The 26,577-nt window shown below is 30.7% G+C and overlaps 2 protein-coding genes across 2 annotated transcripts; both read left to right on the top strand.

The window, feature by feature from the left end:
- Positions 1-3,183: 3,183 nt before the first annotated feature.
- LOC148197064 (uncharacterized) lies at positions 3,184-9,125 on the top strand. Its single transcript, XM_088093589.1, has 3 exons — positions 3,184-3,201; positions 3,494-3,785; positions 8,476-9,125. Exons 1-3 carry the CDS (start codon positions 3,184-3,186, stop codon positions 9,123-9,125), a joined length of 960 nt encoding a protein of 319 aa, XP_087949715.1.
- Positions 9,126-22,120: 12,995 nt separating this feature from the next.
- On the top strand, positions 22,121-25,720 carry LOC124830570 (tRNA-splicing endonuclease subunit Sen2-1-like). The gene is made up of 2 exons (XM_047304330.2): positions 22,121-22,451; positions 24,771-25,720. The coding sequence occupies exon 2, from the start codon at positions 24,776-24,778 to the stop codon at positions 25,499-25,501; it is 726 nt and encodes a 241-aa protein (XP_047160286.1). The 5' UTR covers positions 22,121-22,451; positions 24,771-24,775; the 3' UTR covers positions 25,502-25,720.
- The last annotated feature ends 857 nt before the right edge of the window (positions 25,721-26,577 follow it).

Raw genomic sequence — 26,577 nt, 5'->3', positions numbered from 1 at the left:
AGGTTAGGGTTCTTGGAGATTCGTGCTACTGTTGTTCCGAAATTTAAAAGCAAAGGATTAGGGTTAGGGATGACTTCATCACAGAGTTGTTCTTCCCCTCGAAACAACACCGTGTGAGGATTGCAAAAATCCTTTGGACGTTGCCTTTGGCCTTTTGAACAATATACCTCCCATTATTCATCAAGAAAACATAGCACAAAGCAGGGTCCTTGTAAATCTTCGACTTCGCTTCCAGATTGCTCTTTAACAGCTCCATTATCCAATCCATTTGCACTAACAGAGAAGATGAAGAGTGGACTCTATCATCAAGCTTCGGGTACTCTTTCAGAAACCTGCTCCAAGCTCTGCCGCGACCGGCACGCCGCACGGAGGTAGTTCATCACGTTGCGAGTTATCGGGTGCAAACCGCCACCGGGACCCGCCGTCTTCGCCGGATCTCGACAAATTAAATTCTCCAGCTCAATAAAAATTCCCCTAATTGATTTCCCTAGCCTTTTCCAAATCGTAATCACTTCGTTCCTGAGCGAGACGCTAAACTTATCAAAAAACAGGGCTTCAAATTTGGGAATTAGGTCACGAAGCGTCTCGAACACGTCAAGGATTCTGAACAGTCGTTCCAGAGACAAACCTCCATGAATGATTCAGCAACTGAATCGCGGATCTGCGACAAACCTCCATGAATGAAATCCATGAATCCTTTTGCTTCAGCAATTCAATTTAACATGTCAACCAAAACTGTACAACTCATCAGTTTTTTGCCAGTTGGGGAGCTGTGCCGTTAGTCTTTTTAACGCGGTAACCAAAAAACTAACGTGCATCGTTTTTGCGAGAAGTAGGATGTTAATGAACTTTTGAAGAAAATGAGGACAACTTTGAACAGACCCTACAAAAAGAGGGACCAAAATAGTTATTAAACCTAAAATTTATAATAATATACACATTGATATGTGTATGGCTAATTAAGTAATTTTTCTTTTGGTCTTTATTTGGGATGGTTATTTCCAATTATTAATATAGACAAAAGTGTCCCTTTCTTTGCTTGCTGACAATATTTTAAGAAAACTTTTCAATGTTGTATTGATGAATAGGTGATCGACACGTTGGCTCAGCGTCTTTAAAAATCTTAATTAGGTAACTTCTGGATGGGTGAAAATAATATTTGAATACGATTTTTGAACAAATATCCATATCAACGGTATATGAACATGAGTTAAAGGTTTGCGAAATTCAAATCAAAGGTCTTTTATTTAAAATTTATATTTTGATTTATTTTAAACAAAATTATTTATTAAATTGTAGTAATTAATTTTATTTAAATTTCATATGTTTTTCAATTTTAATTCCCTCGTATGCCCATTACCGAAGGCTTTCGTCCTTCGGTAAATACCATCGTATGCTCATTACCGAGGGCTTTCGCCCTTCGGTAATTACCGAGGGCTTTCGCCCTTCGGTAATTACCGAGGGCTTTCGCCCTTCGGTAATTACCGAAGGCTTTTGCCCTTCGGTAATTACCGAGGGCTTTTGCCCTTCGGTAATTATCGAAGGCTTTTGCCCTTCGGTAATTACCGAAGGCTTCTGGCCCTCGGTAATTACCGAAGGGCGAAAGCCCTCGGTAATGGTTAGCGACAAGGGATTTACCGAAGGATTTTTGGCCGTCGATAGGCCTTCGGTAAACACCCATTATCGCCGGCTTTTGGCATTTTCCGAGGGCTTCTGGCCTTCGGTAATGCCCTACTTTTTTGTAGTGCATGTCCATAGCTTATTTTAAAAACTCTAAAAGATTCACACAAAAAAAAAATACAGAAAAATAAAATGCGTGCATTTCTAATTTCTAATCTTAATATAAATTCAACATATAAAATAAAAATAAGAACACAAATAAAAAGAAAAATATACTAACATAAAAGAGGATAAAAATATTAGTACACAAAGATAACATAAAATTCAAGAAATCAAATTTGTCAAAACTTTCAAAAACAGAAGTCTAGAGTAAAAGAAAACAAAGAGGGATAAGGAATAGAATCACTATATAAAAAGTCATGTAGAGATAAAAAAAATAAAATATAAATCAAAATTAATTATATGAGAATAAATATAACTAATATTTTTTTAAAATAAAATTATAATTTATTGAAAAAAAAGTTTTAATTCGTTAAATATCATTTTTAATACTAATAAAAATGAAGAAACATCGATAATAATTTAATTAAATTTTATTTTCGAATATAAAATTATAATTAACTTAATAGAGGAACATTATGTTAAAAGGGAGCAAATTGATTAGTAACGTGTTTTTGATGATGTTTCAAAAGTGTTTGATTGGTTTTTGATAAAAAATTAAAAATTCTTGACCTTAACTAATTATTGAATCTGTTAAAATACATGTCAAAAAATGTTTGTTCATTGTTTTAATCGATTATATTAAAATCATAATCGATTAAAAATAACATAAACATATTTTGAATATACATGGGTCTTGTCTTCATTTTGGAGTGAAAAATAGAATCCATAACTTTGATTTGTGAAGCAAGAAAGGTCAAGAAACATTCTTGGAGAATAAAGACAAAAAAACTTTCAAGCATGGTTGGATGTAGATGAGTGGTGAATTAGTTTGGTTTTTAGTTTAACATCTACAGTTGAGGTGTTTTTTTCTTTTATTTTTATTTGTTGTAAACTTGATCATTAATGTGTACTTGTTGTGAAGGCAAGTTAAAGATAATTGTGCGAAATATCACTTTAAAGAGTCATTTTTTATTGTTAGAGATTAAGTTGCATAGGTAAACTTGTAATTCTATAATATCTTTTTATAGTGTATTTCCTTCCAAACTCAGTTTGTTTGGAAGAAGAGACTTAACATATGCTTATTTGAATTAAACTCGTATAAAATTTTGTGTGAATCTTATCTTTCTTTCTTTACTTGTTTTTACATCTTTAATTGATAGAGAAAGTTCATATTTGAAAAATGTAGTATATGGTTATGTTTTAATTACGAAATAAAATGTTTTTGTAGTCAATAATTTTTTTTATAATAAATATCTGTTTCCTATGTTTCATGAAGTATAGGCTTTTTTGCTTTTCTTTATCATGATTTAGTACCATCCCTCATGAATTGTATTTTTATATGTTTATCCTTTTCTTTAATAAAAAATGATAAATGTGTTTTGGAGTGCTAGGTTACTTGAAATGTCCAAGTACATCACGGTGTGTGTAATATGAACTTATTTGTAGTTCATACACTACAAAATTAACGTATTTTAGAAGGGGATTATTAACGGGGGTTTTGAAAACCTCTCTAAATTCCTACGGTTTTGTTGAAAACCGCAGATAAATTGTAATTTTTTTTTAATAAAATAAATTCCACGGTTTAATAAGAGACTGCCAGTAAGGTAAAAGTATTTTTTCGTTTTATGGCGCTCATAAATTAGATTTCGTCTTTCTCGAAAATAACTTTCATTCTCACACCGTGCCCATGCTTCATCTTCTTCTTGACTAGAATCACTGCGAGCATGGTGGCGACGGTACTGGTGCGGCCAGCTCCACTCTCCACTCCTTCTTCTTCTTCTACACCTTCGTCAAACGGTTGAAGCTGTCGTCATTCAGATCTCCGTCATCGACGACAGTAGTTGCTTCTGGCCTCACCGGCACCGTTGTGAGCTCCCTCCCTTTCTTCATTCGATTTTTTCATCTGGTGGGAGGGGTTTTGCTCTTCCTTCTTCATTCTTCCCAAATCTGGTTCCCTATGGAGGATCTAGCGAGGCGTGTCACCGCATTCGGTATCAGTCAGAGTAATCGTCGTGCGATGCAATATAGGGTTTTCATCCTCCCTTTCTTCTGCTAGTAAATTTAAATTTGATTTGAGTATAATGTGATGGTGAAAAGGATATAGATTTGGTAATGGAGACAGAGAGAAAAGAAAACCGTGTTCCTTTTGTGATATCCTCTGTCATGGCTTCCTTGGTTTTCTTGTTCAACATTCTAATTTTTTTTTAACATTCTTCCATATATTTTAAAGTATGAATGAATTCATAAACTTGGTTTTGTTTTTTGCAGCTCAACATCAATCACGGTATTGAATAATAATTCTTATTAGATAAAAAGAGCTAAGGTATTGAATAATAATGCTTATCAGATAAAAAGAGCTAAGGTATACTAATTATTATTATGCAAGACATATTGACAAACTGGTTGTGTTCAAACTATGTGGTTAATCTCATTTTACAATGGTAGTTTAAAAAAAGACTGGGAGTTTCTCCTAATGCCAGTGGGAAAGTGAAGATAAAGATATCAAAGAAGGAGTTGGCATAACTTTATGAGAAGCAACACCAGAGAGCTTCTGCAGAACAAGTTCTGCTTCGCTTGATAAAAGCCAGAAATGATGTTAAAGTAAAGGTCCTGTATAACGAGCTTAATCTTAAGGTTTGAACTTCATCTACATCTACCCCATTAATAATTCCATAGCCTTCTTTTCTTTGCATCACTTGGGATGAGATCAAATAGATTGCCCAGTGATGTGGAAAGCATCCCAAAGGTTGAGGCTGATCTTCTGGAAATGAAAAGGGAAGGGAATCAGTTAGAACAATTCTTAACTGAGAGCAATAACATGTTACAAAAATTTACAGTACATAATAACAAGCAAGAGAGATCAGAATTGCATGAAAAATTTAAATAAATTTATGATAAAAATGTTAATGATTGTTTAATCTGTCATAAACTTGAACACGAGAATATAACATCAGATCAAAACTCAAATACAACATTGTGTATGTTATTAATAGTTGTTTAATATCTAAAATATGTCTTAAATATATGGATAAGCCATTTTTAGTTATTTTGCCTATGTTTTCCCGTTTTGATGGGATGGTTTTTTTATGATAAAGGTTCACGTGACGTATGTGACTTTATTGCAACATGCATCTTCCTCCAAAAAGTAATTATACATAATGCATTACAAGACTATAATTATGGCCAACTTTCTATTATATTGTTCTTTCGTTTAACTGTATTTCTTTGTTGTTTCCCCCATTTCCTTCGGCAATGGGTGAGCTGTATTGTTTGGTGAAAATTACATGCCATCTTTCTGATATGGTCACATCCTGTTCCCAATTATTCTGTGAGTATGATTTCAACTTCTAAGTAAAAACAGTGGAAATAGCAGTTAAAATAAGAGTTATATTTCATTTCCAAACTCAGTAATCTAGTGTGTATATAAATATGCATTGAGAATTGAAAGATACACAATCCACTACTGCTGATTAAGTAAACACAGAAATGGTAAGATTTAATTTCAATTTTTTTAGAAATGACAAGGTATAATGTGTCTTTGAATATGCACTCTACTTTTATGACAAATTGCAACAGCGGACCCTGAAGGAGTTAGAGAACAAGTGTATAATTTCAAAAAAGAAGAGGTAAACAGGTAAAGAGAAAGCTTAGAACTTTATGTTCCAAAAGTTGGCAAAGCAAGCAGCTTAGGAAAATCCTTGCATTAATTTTTGTTGGTGTAGCATAAATGGTGATGACCCACATGCAGGTTGTGCATCTCACAAACACTAGCTTACTTTGTGAGGGTAGAAGAGATATTAGTGAATTGAACCGTTTTAAAATATTAACTAATTATTGTTTTATATTTTAGGTATTTGAAAAAGGAAGCATATCAAATGATGGAAAAAATGAAGAAGTACCAAATGACGAAGTTAATGAAAAAGTATCAAATGAAGAAGACAATTGAAGAAGTACAAAACTATAATTATTATTCATAACATGTTAATTTTAATTTTTAAGAAACATTAATTGTATTTCTAATGTTTACAATTTATATAATAATATTTTGGTTTATATTTAATGTTTATATTTAATTTTGGTTCCATATTATTTAATTTTGGTTTATTAATGATAATCAAGTCATTTGAATATAAAAAAAATTAAATTATTTACATTTCCGGCGGTTTTGGAAAACCCTCAAAAGTACCGGCGGTTTTCATAAACCCTCACAAATTACCGGCGGTTTTGCTTAACCCCGGTTATTTCCGGCGGTTTTAGTGAAACCCCCACTACTACCGGCGGTTTTTCAAAACCTCCGCTAATTGCGGCGGTTTTTAAAAAAACCGCCGGTAATTACTTAGCGACACAGGTTTTCCCAACGGTTTTTCTAACCGCGGGTAACATATTTTTCGGGGGTTAAAACCGCCGGAAACGGAAAAAATAACCCCCGGTAAAAATCTAATTTTTTGTAGTGATATAATGTGTTATAAATTACTATTGACTTTTAGTGTTATTAATAAATATTATATCTTATTCGATAAATTTTCACTTCATTGTATAATCTACGTTGGTATTTAGTTTTTCATTGAAACTATTAAAATCATATTATTGTTTTTGTTTCAACAAATTAACTTAGTTTAATTTCTTATATTAATGCAATTGAAAACAAGAAAGTTATAAACGTGGCTATTATGTCATTGAAGTTATATCATAACTTTCTTAGTATTATTGATTATTGGAAGTGGGTATTAAAACACTCTAAATATTATGAAAAACCGATTATAGGTTTCGTATATGTTATTGTGATAAAAAAAAACAATATTGATTTCATATTTTTGGGTTTTTGTTGATGACGAACCATTGAACACAAATAGAAAAGAGATTCCAGAGAAATGGACAAGACATTTTCTATGTATTAGAAAATAGCATTAGTTATGGTTTAAACTTATGAGTGATACTTACTTTTTATTAGCAGTTATGATTAGTTTAGTTATGTTTTAATCCTTTTACATTGAAACGTTACAATACTTAATTTTGCTATTCATTAGTCTAGATCAACCCTGAAATATATTTTATTGGCAATATTGTATGGTATTTTAAGTTTACTTACAATATGGTATCTTAAAAGTAATGCGATACATTACATTATATTAATTGTTGTTTTAACCGATATAATATATACTTATATATCGTGCTTTGTGACTATATGAGACACATTAAGTGTTATAATGTGTCTCCTTAAATAGCGTCTTCTCTGTTAGATTGGACATATTACATCAGTAGGATAACATAACCAATGTAATATGTTTATTTCATATTCTCATCTCCTTTTAACACTTTTTCAAAAGATGTTACATAGGTGAGTATTTATGATCGTTACAATTTTTATATATATTATATGTGTTCTAAAACCGGATAATCTCACTTTTTACATCGGATAAGAAATCAATGTAAAATCTTATGAATAATTGATATAAATATGTTTTTAATAATATTCATATTTCTTTTATAAATTTTCTTCTAATAATTTCTTACATTATTTAGGTTTTGAAATATTTGTTACAGTTTTTAAAATTATTTACGCTTTGAATTGATTACTTTTTACTATGAAATGTCTTTTTCATTTATTCAAGGTTTAATGACAATATATCTCAATTCTAGCATTTCTTTTCCTATTAATTCATTTTATTTCTCGTACCACTTTATTTCTTTCCAATTTGTTCTTAACTTTGATTCCTACAACTCCTAAGTTTGTTTCACAAATCAAACTTCTTTCGGACAAGTGATATATATATATATATATATATATATATATATATATATATATATATATATATAAAGAAATTCTATGCATTCGTTTTATGTTTTTTTGATAAAAATAATACATATTAAAAAGTTTCACGTCACCTAAGAAAGTTATTGATATTAACTATATAATAAACTTAAGGTCTATTATATTTAAATATTCTAGTTAAAAATATTTTAAATTTATATTTAACTTTTCTTANGATACAATATGCAAGTATAATATAATTTTCTTTTTAATGCTTAAGTTGATGCCGAGAGAAAACAAATCTACAAAACAACTAAAGTTATTTCTACAAAGTTTTAAGACAACTAAAAGAAATTCCATAAAAATATAAATAAAATATGTAATTCATCTATATAAAATAAAGATAATATATATATATATATATATATATATAATATAAGTCTTTTAATATACCAATCACAAAATAATATAAGATAATACTAAAAAGATAGAATATAAATATTATCTTATATAAAATAAATACTACACTTATTTATCACTTCAAAAATAGGAACAATAAAAAGAAATGCATAAGATATAAGAGTGTATCTATATAATAATGACGAGATAAGTTGAGCTGTTACTCTAATTAATCATTACATTTGAATAAGTTCTAATAAATCATAAAAATATATATAACTAAAAATACAACATATATATACGATAAATTCTATCCACTTATACGCACTAATCACACTAAATAAGATAGATTTAATTTTTTAATTTATTAATAAAAAATTATAAGATAATATACCAACCGTTAAAGATAAAATAATTATATATAATAGATACTATCATATCTTGTGTAGAATAATATCTTTTAGATAATGTAAGAATATTTATGCTAATTGGTTGATCTATATATATCATTCACATAGTATAATAAATCAATCAAATCTCAGAAAAACACATTCATAGTGATTGTTTATTGCAAGCCATGTCGATGCATTTTGTAGATTCTCTGGCAATGTTTGCACGAAGGGATGCAGAAGAAATGTTTAAACAAGGAAACATCAAAGGGGCGATCACTTGTGCCAGCATGGCCAAAACACTAGACCCGAAAGTTGATGGCATTGATGAAACAATCTTAGCATACAAGATCCACCAGGCAGCAATGGAAAAAGATGACAACGGTGCAATAAATTGGTACAAAGTTCTTGGCATTAAGAAGGGCTTTGAAGATGACACTGAGAGCATCAAGATGCAACACAACAAATTAGTAGTCATGCTGAATCCAACCAAGAAAGCTTCAGTCGCAACTTTGGGTGCTTTTAGACTCATTTACAATGCTTGGAGACACCTAAGTGACTCGAATTATAAAAATGTGAATTTAAGAAGAAAGACGACTCATCGCAACAAAGTTACCAAAAGTACATGTTTACGATGTAGAAAGTGGTGCAAATACGAAGTTCCCAAGATTTCAAGTGCACACAAACATGAAGACCGTACTAAAAGAGTTTTATTAATCGAGTGCTCGTGTTGTAAATGCAAATTTGATCCAATATCTAGACAGATTCCAAAGTCTAAGCTTCACCTACAAAAACTTCTATAATAATGTTGTACTTGGATTCCATCCTTTGATTGAATTTGTTCAGTTACACTTTTCTTAGTTTTTCATAAATATAATGTTCTATCTGTATACAAACGCATTGTTTACCAGGAAAAGAATGTTAGTGCTGGTAATATATATATATAAAATTTTATACTAACTATCGCAACTGGGATCGCCACGGGACAACGAATCGAAAACAAAAAGGGTTTGAGAAAATATTTTGGGAGTTGTCACCATAATTTATTATGGAAAAGCTATGGAAAACCATAAAATAAGACATGGTCTACGAAAACTAAATTTTAAGTTCATCGATTACGAGTAAGGAAGCATCCTACTACACTTGCCTAGAAACATTACTTTTAATTAAATGTAAAAAGTTGATGTGGTTTTTTCAAAATATTTAATTTTCCCTAAAAAATAATAATATAAAGAAACTAACAAGAAACCAAAAAATATTTTTTTGTTTTATGATGGACAATCAGGATCACGTAGTTCTTTATCAAGAAAAATGTTTGTGAGTTTGTTTGAAAATTATTATAGATTATTTTGGATTTTTGAAAAGTGAACTCGATTAGGATTGACATCATTTTTTTTATTTTGAAGAAATTCTTTTATTTTGAAAATTGTGGAAAAAAAAGGAATGAAATTGGTCATAGGCCGACGAGTACGTATAGAATTTATTTTATGATTTATTATTATTTTTTTATAGGAAAATACGTGATAAGAAATATTTTATTTATTTTGAAGTTGTTTATTTATTATTTATTTTTAAATAAAATAAATAAATATCACGTGATGCGGAAGATATAACCAATACCAAAAGAAACGAGAGAAGATATTCTTTTTTATGAAAAACATTATTGGTGTGTAGTAAAAAAATAATACCTTTAGAAGCACCTTCAACCAAAATAAAAAAAGAAGGGTACATGGATAACATATCTTTTCAGCTTTCAATACTCGCCTAGTTCTTCTTTGATAGTTTCTGTTGACAGAGTCCCTTTAGCGTGAGAACTTACTTTTCTTTATACTCTCGTACTCTTTCTATTTCTATTATTTTAGAGTGTCTCCCTCCATCTTTTTTTCGTCCTCCCTTTTTTCTATCACAGGGTCCGTATTTATATACACACAATATTATGGTAATCTTGCCTTAATTGAGAATTAATTGACCATGAACAAAATAGGAAAAGAAAATGTCGTGGTTCCAAGAAAAAGAAATCAAATAATATTAAAGATATTGATTATAATTGTCAGAAAATTTGTCCATTTTTAAAATCATATTTTCCTCTTTAAAAGCTACTGACGCAGCAAATTATATTAATATACTATTTTAATTATTGCTTATAATTACTGTGATAATATTGATTCAAATTATTACCATATTAAACTAACATTTCAAAAATATATTCTGTATGGTATTATAGTTATTATTTTATCCTTTTTACCCACCATTAATTATTATTCTTTTATATTTTATTTTTTATTTATTTACTTACCCGACAAAATTGGGTGTTGACACTAACAAATACAAATTTGTGTTAATAACATTTTATTTTAACTCATATTTCTAACATCTTTTTATTTCAATGTATATTTATAATATTTTAAAGTTAAAATTATATTTTTTTAAAGTTTAGTTATCAACATTTTATTTAAAATTTAAAAAACATTCAAATTTAAAACACGTTCAAATTTAAAAAACAGTTAATTTTAAAGAAATGATAAGGTAAAATTTATTAAATAATCATTGTAATTTAAAAATAAAAGCTAATCTATATATATATATATATAGATCAAGGTATGCAGTTATACGGAATAATTTTCACTCTAATACTTTTTAATATGCTCATTAATTTTTTTCTAATCAAACATGTTTATTAGTATTGTTTAAGGATTAAAAACATTAAAAATGACACTTTTAAATATTACTTTTTTTAATATACTTTTTAATATCCTCATTTGTAGAGTAAGGGTTATAAAAGTTTCGTAAATTTTAGTAATAAATTAACCATTTAGATGAAAATATGTTAAAAATTGGTTTGAGAGCAATAATTATTGTTACTACTTGCTTTTATCACTGTAAAAATATTAAATTTTATTAGGAAAAGTTTAAAGAATCTCTGTAAATTTTGACGGTTTTATTAAAACCTTCGTAATTTTTTTGACAATTTTATTAAAATCTCAGTTAAGTATCTTTTTTTTTTTTTAATTCTTTTTGAAAGTTTCTAAAATATACTGCTGATAAATGAAATTATTTTGTTCTTCGTAATCCCTAATTTTGTCATCCCGTATCTTACATATTTTCTTTTTCACTTCTTTCTCGTTTTCAATGGCCTATTCTTCTTTAAGGGTTTTTAACTTCGTCAAATGTTCTTTCTCTTTTTGGCTGACTTGTTCACTTCTTTCTCCTTTTTACCGGCATGTTCTTCTTCAAGTGTTTTTTTGGTGGAAGCGAGCATTGGTGGGTGTCGTGGGTGCTCTTTATGTTAAAATTTGGTTGGTGTCTACTGCATTATGTCATTCTTTTAATTATGTCAAAAATAAAGAGTTAGAAAAAATAACGCAGAACTTTGTAGCCAACATAATCCACTACACGAGAACATATTAGGCTTACCTAGTCATCAAGTCACGATTTTTCCTAGGTATCTGAACTAGATTTCCCTTTTGAAAAAAAAAAATACGTGAAGCTAGGAACCCAGAGAAAAGATAGTCAAGAGGGTTTACATATTAGAAATAAAACAACAAAAGAGAGAAACAAGTGAGTTAAAAGAGTTGTTTACCAAATTCATGATAGATTGACATAACGGGAAACAACAAGAAGAAACATCCCATCGAAAAAGGTACACTAAAAAAAATCTCCTTCTTCTAGTTTTAGTGACCATCAATATGACGAGTTCTATCAATCCCTACCTAGGAGAACACATAGACCGAGAGATCATCCTCCTAAAGAATCAAGAGTTGACCTTCCTTCATTCCATGGAAGAGATAATGTAGACGAGTATCTAGACTGAGAGATGAAGGCTGAGAAGTTGTTTGAGTGTCACCACATTAGTGAGGAAAGGAGAGTACCCCCTTAGCTACTCTAAGTTTGTGGACCACCTTGGTTAAGGACCATTGCCTTAATAACTTTCCCAAATCCATTATTGGAATCAATTTAAAACCACCCTTAGAAATAAACATGTACCTATAAGGAGTTAATGGACAAGCTCCAAAGAATCCAACAAAAGAATATAAGTGTTGAATAGCACAGACAAAAAATGAAGTTGCTTATGTAGAGGGTTAGATTAGGATAGAACCAAGATTGACAATTGCTAGGTTCCAAAGTGGGTTGAATTATGAGATAAGGGATAGGGTAGAGCTCTTACCTTATAGGGACCTTGATGACCTAGCTCAACTAAGTATTAAGATTGAAAAGAAAGTTTACTCCTAAAAAGGAGTACCCCAAAACATGTAACCCCTAAGGAGGATTCCAAGAAGGAGGGTTATCCTTCCAAAAATAAATATGAAGGGTTATAGGATAAAAATAAAGAAAAGGAAAAGTCTACATAAACTAGAACAAGAGGTGTTCATTTCTTCCAGTGTTATGAAAGATGGCACATTTCTTCTGTATGTCCTCGCAAAAGAGCAATGGTTTTGAAAGATCAACACACTAAAAGCTTGGATGACTCTAACTCTTCACTTAGTGAAGAAGAAGTTTTAGATTTTGTAGAGGAAATTCTTCCTTGTGAGAAAGAGTTATTATTGGTGAGAAGACTTCTTGAAAGTTAACATGTAGAGTTAGAACAATCACAAAGGGAAAATATATTCCATACTAGATGTAAATTTTTAAAAATACATGTTCAGTGATTATGGACAATGGCTCCTGCTGTAATTGTTGTAGCTCTATATTAAGGGAAAATTTGGCCCTAATTACTACTCCTCATCCCAAACCTTACAAGCTTCAATAAATGAAAAAGAATGAAGGGATAATAGTTAAAGAACAAGTAAGTATATCTATCTCCATTAGAAATTATGAAGATAAAGTTTTATGTGATGTTGTACCAATGGAGGCAGATCATACTTTACTTCCTAGGCCTTGTAAATATGATCATCGATCTACTCAAGATGGCTACACCAATAAAATAAATTTATTTCATAAAGGATGCAAAATAGTTTTGATTCCTCTCACACCTCAACAAGTGAGAGAGGATGAAATAAAAATGAAGATAAAAACTGAAAAAGAGAGAAAAAGAAAAGAAGAAGAGTTAAACAAACAACCTTCCAAAGAAGATGATAGAAAAGCAAAGAAGGTATGTGTGCTTTTGAACTCTTCATCACCAAAAGGCAATCATTTTTATTTTTCTTCACAAAAAAACATCACTTTGTTTTGTTGCACAACATAGGGCAATGGCCAAAGCAAAGTGAAAAAAAAATGATTTTGAAATAAAGCCCAATAACCTTTCTTATAAAATCTTCTGCAAAAATATATATTTCTTCTTTTGTTTAGGTATATTCTTCTATCACTACAACAATTCATTCAATTTTTGTTTGCTATTTTTTGCAGATACATCTTTGATCCAGAGGAGATCGACAACCAAAGTTGTGCTTCCTTAAATATTTTTCTAATTTTAGGATAGATCGATTTTCAAGAGGAACGGTATGATGGAAACCATCCAGGGAGCTCGATGGAGATCCATTCAGGGAGCTATAACTCAAGCTATGACTAGGAGATTGGAAGAAAAAGAATGACTTCAATAACTTCTACTCTTATGGAAGATGATGTTTTCAAGCTTGTTCTTCCCTTCTCTTAAGCCTTGTAAATATTTACATAAGTCTTTGTTTTAGGTCTTGTATTCGGGTCAAGGTTTCCTTTTATTTAGGATTGTATTTTTGCCATTTCTTTGGTTTTGCTTATAAAATAATCGATTATTTCTCCTGATAACTTATTATTTCAAAGAGAGTTTAACCAAACATGAGGTTTTGACTAATATAAACGATTATTCGAGTCAATTTTTGACAGAATGTTAGTTTGAGCCTTTTTTTACTTCCCTTTGAGTAAAGATGCAAATTAACTTCTTTTTGGGCTTGCTTGGACCCCAAGGAACCTCTAGAAAACCTGTCTTAATTGAAGAAACTCCCTTACATTGCATTTAAACTCTTAAGGAAGGCTTAGTAACCTTTTACATTCAATGCACCTTAACTAATTCTGATGCACTTAACTGAAAATGAGTTTCTCCTCTATCCTTATAAATAGGAGTGACTAGAGCTTTGTATTCTTAACTTGGAATTAATGAAAAGAACCTCTGCCAAATTTGCATTCCTCTTTTCCTTAAGTTCATTAGGATTGATTTCTACTTGACTTCTCTTAATCTTTTTTCCTTAACCATTTTTCCTTGATGGGCGGTCCAACCTCCTTCAAGATGTATTTCCAAACCACTCTACACACTTCATATCCTTCACCAGTTCATGCTTTTGCGTCATCAACATCTGATCCATGGAGTCTCCTTCATACTTGAAAAAGGTTTCCCCCAAGAAAGAGGATTCTGCCATGGACCAACTCTTTATCCATGTCGATGTCTCCAAACTCTTCCAGAAGGAATCGTTGATTTTCCTCTACGGTTTGTACGAAGACGCTCCGGGGATTCACTTAGCTTCCATGAGGCGTAAGCTCCAAGACACTAGGCTACCTCCTTATCCTTGCACAATACATTGACCCTATTTTCGCGTCAGTACTCTTCTCTCCACTTTTTTTTCTTCTTCTCAATTTTGTTTGGGGCTTATGTTTGTATAGGTTTGGAGATTGCGAGTTATTGTCATTGCAACCTCTAGAGTATGTAAACGTAAAACTCACAATTAGGTGACATTTCGATGAAGTTAATCCTGAAAATTAATGTTTAAAATCTCATTTCCTGATAAGCTTTTTGTCAATATTTGTCTTTGCCATTCCCTTTATTTTCACATCCTCATTGTCTTACAATGATGCCACAGTAAGAAGTGTTCATGATTTAGAGACAAAAAATTAAATGTGAGTGACACTTATTATTAAATCCACTAAATCACTTTATCCCATTTTTTCCATTCTGCTGCATTCATCATCCGATGTGGTCAACCGAACTCATCATCATGTTTCATAGGTTCCAGTCTACCTTACTACAATTTAATTTCAAGGCAAACAAATGATCCATGTCATTTTAGTCTAAGATAGTGGAATTTATATTGTTACTAATTCTATTCTGAACTATATTTTTGTAAGGTTTCGGAGGAATACAGATTGGTCACTGACACTCTTTACCTTATTGTGTACCTCAGATTTTTTCCTCTCCAAAAACTACATTGGAAAGACAGACTTAAAACTGAATATCAATTGTTTGCTCCCACTATAAAAACAGTTCTCGGTTACTTTATGATATTTTCATCATCAAATCATTAATATATCCACATCAAAAAATGAAAAATTAAATAAGAAAAATTCAAACCATTATTGAGAGATCCTTAATGCAATTACCCTTTTACATTCTTGGTTTTTAGGAGGTTTATACAAGGTGAAAATATTGTTCTTGGGCAATGTTGCCTAATCATTTGGTTGAGTACTACTGATTACTAACCACTTACCTACCTCTTGAAAAATTATGCGGGATCCCAACCTTGAATTAGAGTACCTCGGCAATTACCTACCTGAACTAACACTCATGAACTATGTTTTCTTGAATTTCCTTCCCTCTATCATTGGGAAATGTAAACTTTTTTTCACAAGAAAAAGAGAATGTATCAAGCTAGAAAAAAAAAATCATTGAAATTAGAGTTTTTTATTAAAATATTTTCTTATGATAATCAAATAATTCAAATCATAAAAAAATTAAATTATTTTCATTAACGACGAAAACTCCAACACATTTAAAAATTAGTGACGATTTTGGTGAATCATCGTAAATATCAACAATTTTGTAGAACCTTAATAAATATTGACGGTTTTCATGAACCCCATAAATAACGATGATTTTTAAGAACCCCCAAACAGTGGTGGTTTTTAAAAATTTCATAAGTAGTGACAATTTTAAAAACGTCCAAAAGTAGCGATACTACACCATTTTAAAAAGTTATTTGTTAACGATATTTTTTCCAACAATTTTTCTAACGGTAAGAAATGTATTTACCAAAACCGTCGATAATTAAAAAAAATATGATAAAATCTCATATTTGTAATGAATCTGATTTAGTAATTTGGGAAATATTTTTTCTTAAAAAATATGATTAGCATAGTTATCATTATGAATACAGTTAATTATATATTGACATCAATAATGTAACATCCCAACATAAAACTATATACAGGTGTGATCATTTAATAATATGATAGAACACTTACTTAAAAAATAAAGTTAACCTTACACTTATTACAAAATAACTATAAAATTTAAAACTTTACACAATTCCTATACTACCACAAAAGTATTTAAACAACCGAACGATTTATATAAAAAAAATTAAAATTTGATCGAACGGTTTTCCAAAACTATAGACAACAATATGACCGAATGGTCATAATCTAAACAGTAGGATTCTCGCCGTCCAACTCCTGCTCCAACGTACTCTCCTCCCCCTCTGCCCACACCCAAAGGGTGATTATCGCAAGAGAAAAACCGAACGAAAACATGGACAAAACAGGAAATAAGGGTAAACTAATGTAATTTAATTGCATATACATACATACAATTGGCACAAGGTCAAACAATGCACAACCGAACGCTACGACATACTAAAACTGAATACAAGCAAACATATACAAATTGAACATTCAAATAGTTAAGACTGATCACAATATTCATGTATAGACCAAACACCTGACTCGACCATCCGGATTGTATGAATATGTAGCTTGAGGCCGTTCGTGCACCCGAGTGGTGTAGTAACTTTGAAAACCATCAGCTGCCACCTGAGGTTAGTCCGTTATAACTCACCCAAGAACCTATGGGTTAGGACCTCTTGTCATTCTCACACAATGCATTACACATCTCTACTTGAGAATTGGTAATCATTAGAATATTAGGATAAACTCCGTGGATTTCACTGTCCATATTCATACTTTACCACTTCAATACACATTTCACTAAGACATTCCTCCTTGGAATTCTCTTCCACATTACTTGAAACATATGCCTGATTTGAATTTCAATATAATTTCTCATACATAGTAGATCAATACAAACTATCACAAGCAATCAGAGTCAAGCAGTGAAATGAACATTTAAAGACCAAATAATCGTTCATAGAAGAAGATCGAACGACAACAACACAACCCCCGAATACGACCGAACGGAAACTCACTATTTATGATAAAATCGAACACTATTACAAAGTTGTATACCAGTACATGACCGAACGCTAGTACTAAATAAAATACTAGCAAGAGACCGAGCGCTATCACCTAAGACGAACACCTATAGTTTAGTCCATGAGAAGCTGAACACCTGTAACTTAAACTGAACACAATTAAGCCTAATACAAGTACGAGATTGAGCACTAGTATAAGAATGAGTGCTAATAAGAGACCACACAACCCAATAATATCGATCGCTAATACTAACATAAATGCTAGTATAAGATCGAGCACCAATACTAGCATACTACTAGTATAAGACCAAACAAGAATGAGTGCTAGTACAAAACCTAGCACTACCGAGAACGAACGCTAATCCTAAAATTAACCCTACCACCTAAGACTGAAAGGTCATGAATGATTGAACTAAAGAGATCGAACCCAATTCATGACCAAGTTCCTGAACATGACCAAGCGGCCAACAACGAATGCTCAATTCTCTGCACAATTTTGCAGAACTTCTGCAGAATTATGAACAAGTTAGATTTACCAAAACTAAACATTTTTCCCAATTTCACCATCACTCTTCCTCAATTTTCTCAGTCATTGAACTATAATTATACAGAATCACCAAACTCATGAACATAACATATAACATTTCACACAAACATCACCGAACATCAAATCATTCAATTTCACATACACAGAATCATCAAACAATATTTTCATACATAAAAAACAAGTAATTAAATTAGTTAGCTTCCCTTACCTCGAATAAACCAGACAAATTCTACACTTCCACAATCTTGCCTAACCCGTATGTAACTTCTAAAGCATCCTACAATTTCAACTTCAAAACAACAACTTGATTGGTGAAAAGAGAAGCCCTTGACACCAAGAAGACTCAAGCACAACCTGATTGATGATAAAAAGAAGAAGAAGGTGAAAATTTGTAGAGAGAAGGAGGAGAATTTTAGAGAGAAGAAGGAGAAAAGAAGATTTCAGAAAGTTGGAGAAGAGATAGTGCATGCAGAAAGTGGCACGAAATTTTGAAAAATTCCTTTATATACTACCATCAAAATTCGACCGGTCCAATCAATTACATACACTTGTCTTCCACTTTCTCTGAATTTCTAAATCCTTACAAATAACTCTTTTAGTAAGATGTTTGATGACAATTTTTATCTTAAAAAGGAAATGTTTCTATATAAGATTTCTTTTTCTGATAAATGGTACATTGGATACTTATTATTATTTATTCTTTTTCTTTTATTTATCCCTTGTGCGTCAAAATATATTGAAGCGAGATAGATAATTTGTTAACCCTTGATCCAGTGCTTCACTTTCTGCATCTGTAATATGAATATGTCGTTGATTTGTATAATTGATACAGTTCAATTGGAATTTGGATTGATTTCATCAAGGGTTAAAAGTTACATATGACACTAGTACAGGAAGAGGAAACGACAGTGGTCATTTTTGTCCATAGACAGCGGTTCCCGAACTGAGGCATATTCATGCGAGGTAAAAAGTCTACTTTTTTTGTTTCGGGTGCAGACCGAGGCATAAAATGGTAAAATTTTGCGGCAATAGGTGTTTTTATTTATTTTTTTTTTGGTTAAATTGTTGATAAAAGAAAGCCAAAGATTAGTGTTTGGCCCAAAGACGAGATCGGTGGTTGTCATCTTCTGTCTATTGCATAGCACGGTGGTTGCAGCAACACCCACATCACTCACTATGAAGCAGTCCTTGAAGTTCCAGGGTGATGAAAACCACCACGAACACAGCACACAGCGACTCCGCCACCGCCACCAACTCTGTTTCCGAGTTTTGCTTCTCACTCTCTTCAAACTTCACATCAGGCCCAATTCACATCACCCCCACCGCCACCCCCTTTTTTCTCTCTGTAATTCAAACCCCAATTCAGCCACCTCTCTCTCCGTAAAATCGTTTTCTCCGATACCCTACCACACCCTTCTCCTCTGCCTCCCACACCTCAAATTGTGTCCAACAATCTTCCTCGGGTTGGCAGAATCTGAAATTGGAAGATAACAGAGACAAATCAAACCCTAACATTTTGGAAAACTCTAAGAACGATGCAAAGTTAAGGGAAGCGAGAGCGAGGGAGCGACGGAGCGAGAGCGAGGGAGCGACGGAGCGAGAGCGAGGGAGCGACGGAGCGAGAGCGAGGGAGCAACGGAGCGAGGACGAGGGAGCGACAGAGCGAGGGCGAGGGACTGAGAGAGTGACGGAGCGAGGGACTAAGAGAGTGACGGAGCGAGAAAGCGAGGGAGGGAGAGGGAGGGAGGGAGTCAGATCTGGAGGAAGAAGGAAATGAAAGGTTACATTTTTTTGGTTAAGATACGTGCACATATGACTCGGTTCTCTGCTCGCCCGACGCAATACATGCATATAGGTCTTGGTTCTACATCTGACCGAGGCATATAGTCCTCAGAAAAAAATGAAAAAAAAAATGTAAAATGATTATATACCTCGGTTTCCGTTTAAACCGAGGCATAAACACTATTTCGCACTGGTTCTAAACGAACCGAAGCCATAGGCTCTGCACAGAATTCAAATTTCAGAGACTGTCAAGGGGCAAGTGGGCTTTTAGGCTTCGGTCGTTGCTTTAACCGAGGTAATATGACTTATATGCTTTGGTTGATTTTGAACCGAGACGTATAAGTTCGCTTAAACTACAAAAATGCCACCGCATTTTGATAGGCTTCGGTTTCACCTAAACCTCGCGAGTTTAAAAACAGTTTTTTTACTAGTGGGAGTGTTTCATCCTACACCTTCAACATCTCATCCTGCATCTCCAAAAATTCAATTTTTAATCTTCTGACATCTCAATCTACACCTCCAACCTTTTTAAAAAATTTATTTTTTAACTTTAATAAAAATATTTTTATTTTCTTTTCTTTCTTATTAAAGGCACCTTATTAATATCTTTTTTATTTTCTTCTTTTCCTTACTAAAATCACTTTGCACCACCTTAATAATAATTTAATTTAATTTAAAATTTAAATATCATTTAATACAATTTTATATTTTAATAATTATCAAAATATAATTTATATTATAATAATAATTATGTTAAAAAATAAAAATAAAATAATTAAAATAAAAATAACAATAAAAATAAAAAATAAAAGAGTGAAATAATAATAATATAAAATTTGATTTGATATTTTAAAATATATTAAAATATTAAAATAAATTAAATAATTATTAAATTTTAAATAGAAACATAAATTTTAAATATGCTAACGGTTTTGTTTTTTATTTAAAATTTAATAAATATTTAATTTAATTAAAAATAATAATTTTATTTATTATATTTTATAATTTAATAATTATTAAAATATGATTTATATTTTTATAATAATTTTATTGAAAAATAAAAATAAAAATAACTAAAATAAAAATAATAATAATAAAATTGAAAAATAGTGTTTAAAATGACATTAAAAATATTTAAATATATTATATTATATTAAAATATTAAATTAAATTAAATAAATATTAAAATTTAAATATAAAAAAATTAAAATTTGTTAATCGGATAAGAAAATCCGATAATATATTACTCGGATATGGATTTTAATTTAATTTAATGATTGTTTAATTTAATTTAATATTTTAATGTAATTTAATATATTTAAATATATTAAATGTGATTTTAAATATTATTTTTATTTTCATTATCATTATTTGAATTATTTTTATTTTAATTTTTTAATAAAACTATTATAAAAATATAAATCATATTTTAATAATTATTAAAATATAAAAATATAATAAATAATATTATAATTTTCATTTAAATGAAATATTTATTAAATTTTAAATAAAAAAACAAAATCGTTAGCATATTTAATTTTTTTTTCTATTTAAAATTTAATAATTGCTTAATTTATTTTAATATTTTAATATATTTTAACATATCAAATCAAATTTTATATTATTATTATTATTATTTTATTTTTCATTTTTTATTTTTATTATTATTTTTATTTTAATTATTTTTTTTTTAGTTTTTTTATATAACTATTATAATATAAATCATATTTTGATAATTATTAAAATATAAAATTATATTAAATAATATTTAAATTTTAAATTAAATTAAATTATTTTTAATGTGGTGTAGAGTGGCTTTGGTAAGAAAAAAGAAGAAATAAAAAGATATTTATTAAAGTGTTTTTAATAAAGAAAGAAGAAAATAAAAATATTTTGTTAAAGTTAAAAAGTAAATCTTTTGAAAATGTTGAAGGTGCAAATTGAGTTATAAAAAGGTTAAAAATAAAATTTTTGAAGGTAGAGAATGATATGTTGGAAGTGTGAGATGAAACACTTCCTGAATATTCTATTGTCAAGTAGTAAAAGAGAAACACTCCCTGAAAAGGCCGGAAATTCTTTTAGGTTAAAAACTTTAATTTTTTTTTTTAAATTAACGTTAAATTTTCGTTTAAATTTATATATTAAATTATTTAATCTAAATTCTAAATCTAAGGTTAGTTTAATGAAAAGAAGTTAATTAAATATTTTAAAAAGTTATATAATTAAATTAAACTAAATAAAAGTTAAGGGACTGATTGAATTTTTTTTATATAAAAATGGAAGGATTTTAACCTTTTTCTTATTAAAATATAAATTCCCTCTGAATACTCTTTTCCCACAAAAAGAAAATCAATTCCCGAAAGTTATTATTCTAAAACCTTTCTCGTCCGCCTAACCCTTTTCCTTCGCATAAACCTTCCACTTGAAATACATTTCGAAAACCTTTCTCCCTCGTTTCAAGAACCCTTCTCCGGTGTCATTTCGCGAACCTTCATTCCTTATCGCGAACTCGTCGAGCGTTCATTCTAGTGGAACCTTCATGCATTTCACATTGGTCATGCGAACACCCGTTATGGAAAACCTCATAGGAAACCCAAATCCACCGTCACCAAAAACCCTGACCGGAAACCCAAACCCTCCGCTCTCACCGTTATCCTCCTCCTAAATCCTCACTTCGGAACCCTCATCAGGTTCATCCCTTTACTCCTCTCTGTTTTTGCAGGTCTTTCATTCTCATTGGTAAATTAGAGGTTTTGGTAAATTAGAGATTTAGGCAGAGGTAATGTGATTTGGGTAGACATAGAGCTTTTTACTGTTATTCGTTTATTGGAGAATGTTATGGTCCTCACGCAAATCCAATCCACAGTAGAATTAACTTCTTAAGTAACAGTAGTGATTAGGATAGACATGGAGCTTTTTACTGTTACTGTTATTCTCCCTTCCTTTTTATATCAGTTTTATTCTGTAAAATTGAGTTTGCTTGTATGCATGTTTATATTGTTCATCTTTTCTGGTTTTTGTGCTTATATTGAATCTGGAATAAGTTCCCAAAAGGACTTCGAAACAAAGGAGAAAAGAAAACCATGGTATTGATATGTCAGTAACTGTTTGACAAAATGCCCGAACCATATATTTCCTTATCGTACCTATCTCACTGGACGAATCAACAAATCGGTTACATTGTTTTAGAATAATCCATTCGATGCTTTAAAACATGATTATTTTTCCTTTTCTTTATTCAAGGTATATGCTGTATGACCCATCCCAATCTACGTTTTTCTCACTGTTTTGCTTCAACCTATTTCATTCTTTTCTTGTTTTCACTGAGTTTCCTTTTTATTGTGTTTTTTTAACATTGAAATATTCACTGCGTAGGTGTAATCTTCTGAATTGGTCGATACTTTAGATTAGGAAGGAGAAAGGGGATAAGAAGCTTAACCTTGAATTGCAGTGTTACTTAATATTTGTTTTGTTCTATTATTTTCTATCATTGTGTTGTTGATTTTTTTACTCTTCCTATGTTCTCCCCTATTCTCTGCAACTACTTAAAACATGGTAGAGATCCAAGCATTTTCGTTCAAAAGGATTGATAATGGAGTTGAATGCCTTCTACTAATTTCCAACTTAATTTGAATTTCATTGGGGATTTTAGGCACCAAATTCGGCTGTGGGTGATATTGGTAGTGGTATGAATTTTAGTTAGCATCCTTTTTGGAAACCTATTCAGTTCACAATGTGTGTAAATTTTCCATATAGACAACACTGTGTAAGATTTAAATAACTGGTTTCCCATAGAATCTCACTTTTAAAATAGAGATTCATTTTTGGTGGTTCTGTGAGTTGTATAGTGGTAGGAGAAGATAAAGGAATGGTCTGCTTTTGGGGATGTTTTATATATAAATTATGGACTGGTCATTATATTAATGTTAACAAGAAAGATTAATTTCGTATGCAAAATGGGAAATTTTGGGACTTCATAAGTGGAATCTTGCAATTAAGGGACTAAAATGTGAGATACATTGAAATTTTATTAGGTGAAATGGTGTACCACTGAAGCAAAATATTTCTGTTATGAATTGTTTGCTTCTTTGTCATTTTGTTCCAATGTGGAGGTCATTAAGAAGGAATTCTACTTGTTCAATAATTAAGCATATTTTTTATTTGGGTTTTTTACGTACTTATACTAAACTGTAAAATTAAGCTTCAGTCAACGTTGGGTTTCGACTTTGTACAGATATATTAATTTATTATTATGTCTATGTTCAGTTGCATGATTTCTTATCTACAGTAAACTTTCGCTTACAAGTAATAATACCACTTGAGCTCATTTTGTAGCAAGATGGCAGACTGGGTAGCATTTACTTGGTGAAAATTTTCATTTCCTTTTGATTTTCATCTTAAAATTTAAATGTTGAAATGGATTAATACACATCATAATTGGTTTGTAATAAGATGTCTATTTTGCCTCATAATATACTGATTAAGCATAGAATTGAGATGGTAGTTCGTTGTTTCTAAGCCGAGTCTGAGACCATTTCTATTTTATGAGAATTTGATTTGTTAATTTTCAGCACATATAATTGATATGGTAAGAAAATATTTAAGGTTGGATCCTCTCTTACCCTGTCCCCTCCCCTCTCCCCCCCTCTAAATTTGACATTATATTTGTCTATTGGGTTATAACTGTCTTTTAATTTTGTTTTTACTAAATCCAAAGTAAACTAATATAGTTTAAGCACTGTAATTCTTGTTAGGACTTTGAGTCATGTAATTTACTTAATGGTTGTGTTAGTAAGTGTACAAATTTGCTCGTGTTTATAAATTGAGTTGTCCAAGCAAATGGAGTTGACTAGTAAAGCTTTTCTTAACATTCTTGCTATTTTTGGGGGGGAACTTGAATATTTTTCCACTGTTTTATATCCTATCATCGGCCATTACCTTTATTTTAGTAAAGTTTGTTAAAGCAGCACTAACCTGGATTTGACACATTTGTTTACTCATCTTGTAAGTTCAAATGGCACCAAGATGGAAAGGAAAAGATGCAAAAGCCAAAAAGGACGCAGAAGCCGGGGCGCTCAAGGAACCCATGTCAAAGATTGTATTTGAACTCAAGTCTTCTCTAGTTCAATCAAATACTTGTGGATTTCTCTCTGATAACAATGTACAGTTAGCAGTGGGAGCAGAGCAACTTGATCTGCTTGATAAAGCATGCTTTGGTCGACCTGTGAGAACAATTGAAAAGGACAAACACTGGTTTCAATTAAGTTTTGAGGAGGCATTTTACTTATGTTATTCCTTGAAATGCCTTAAGATTAATGGCAGTGGTACTGGTTCCCAAAATTATGAAGAGTTGTGGCATTACATGAAGTCGAAGAAAGAAACATTCCCTTGTTTCTACAAGGCTTATTCCCACCTTCGAATGAAAAACTGGGTAGTACGGTCAGGATCTCAGTATGGTGTAGACTTTGTTATCTATCGCCACCATCCATCTCGGGTCCATTCTGAGTATGGTGTGCTTGTTTTATCAGAGGGAGAACATAAAGACCTGAATGGAAGACTCAGACTATGGTCTGATGTTCATTGCACAACTCGACTTGTTGGAAGTGTTGCAAAAATCTTATTGGTTCTACAGATCAATGAAATTGGTAACAACGAGTCTCCATTATGTCTTGCAAACTATACTGTTGAAGAGTGCACAATCACCAGATGGAGTCCAGAACAGAACCGTGAAAATATGTAGATCATAGCACTGATAAGATAACAAAGAGTAATTATAGATACATATTTTCAATGCAAGTCTTGCTAATTTTTCACGTCATATTTAGAGCTAAACACAAAAGCTACTCTTAGTAGCTTACACTGAAGTGGATTTTATAATGTTGACCATTGTTTTTCTCAGCATTCAAAATATTGTCAAATATGATAGTATAAAAATATTTTTTACTGTCTTTGTTTGTTATTCAAGGACAACAATAGTCAAATATTCCTTTTTTTATTTACATTGCTATCTCTTTTTTCTGAAGGTTCTCCATATGCATGTTTGCATAACCTAATCCTCGTCTCGCTTGAATCCAATGTTGAGGCATGCTCTGCTGAAACCACTTCATTTTATACTTTGATTTAATTTTAATTTTGGTGTTTTTGTTCTGTGTGATTCTTACTTTTAATTTTAATTGGTCAATTAGTCATATTTAGTATTTATAGTTGTTGATTGTTCGAATTGAGTTTCTTTAAATTTCATTTAATAATTAATAAAATTACAATGGAAGTATAATATATTACTATATGTATAGTTTAGAAGAAAATCCGTAAAATATTAAAATAATAATGAGACCGATATTTTATTATTTTTATTTAAACATTATTTATGTTTTCAAATGCATTTGTACTATTACATGCAATTTTAGATGAAAGATGGAGAATTATAAGAATTCTGTTTAGAAAACTATAAATAAAGAATCAAAATTAAACACTGATATAAAGTGTTATTAAGCCTGTGATAATTTGTAGACATATTATAGCATCTATGTTCATATTTGATTTGATGTTTGGAATTTCAAAGTTTTGAAATAAATTTTAGCAATTTTAAACCCTTCTCTAATATTAACTTCAATTATTTTATTGTACCAATGTATAGTAAATACAGAGCAATTTAAAGGAAATTGATGTCCCATTTATTTAATCATAAATGTTGGTTTTCTAAAAGGTAACTTTCAAAATTGAAATTTCATCATTAAAAAATCCCTTATGAATGTACATCAATTTTAACATTGTGAAAAATAATTTGGTAAGTATTAAACAGTTTAATATACTTGA

This window comes from Vigna umbellata, chromosome 6 (assembly GCF_029865625.1).
Source record: "Vigna umbellata cultivar VRB3 chromosome 6, Vumbellata_1.0, whole genome shotgun sequence".
NCBI classification, from domain to species: Eukaryota; Viridiplantae; Streptophyta; class Magnoliopsida; order Fabales; family Fabaceae; genus Vigna; species Vigna umbellata.
This window is presented reverse-complemented; position numbering and strand designations above follow the sequence as displayed.

Coding starts and splice junctions, on each gene's coding strand:
- LOC148197064 (XM_088093589.1), top strand. Junction 3,786..8,475: donor CGCATTCGGTATCAGTCAGA/GTAATCGTCGTG, acceptor ATCAAATCTCAG/AAAAACACATTCATAGTGAT.
- LOC124830570 (XM_047304330.2), top strand. CDS start 24,776: ATGGCACCAAGATGGAAAGGAAAAGATGCAAAAGCCAAAAAGGACGCA.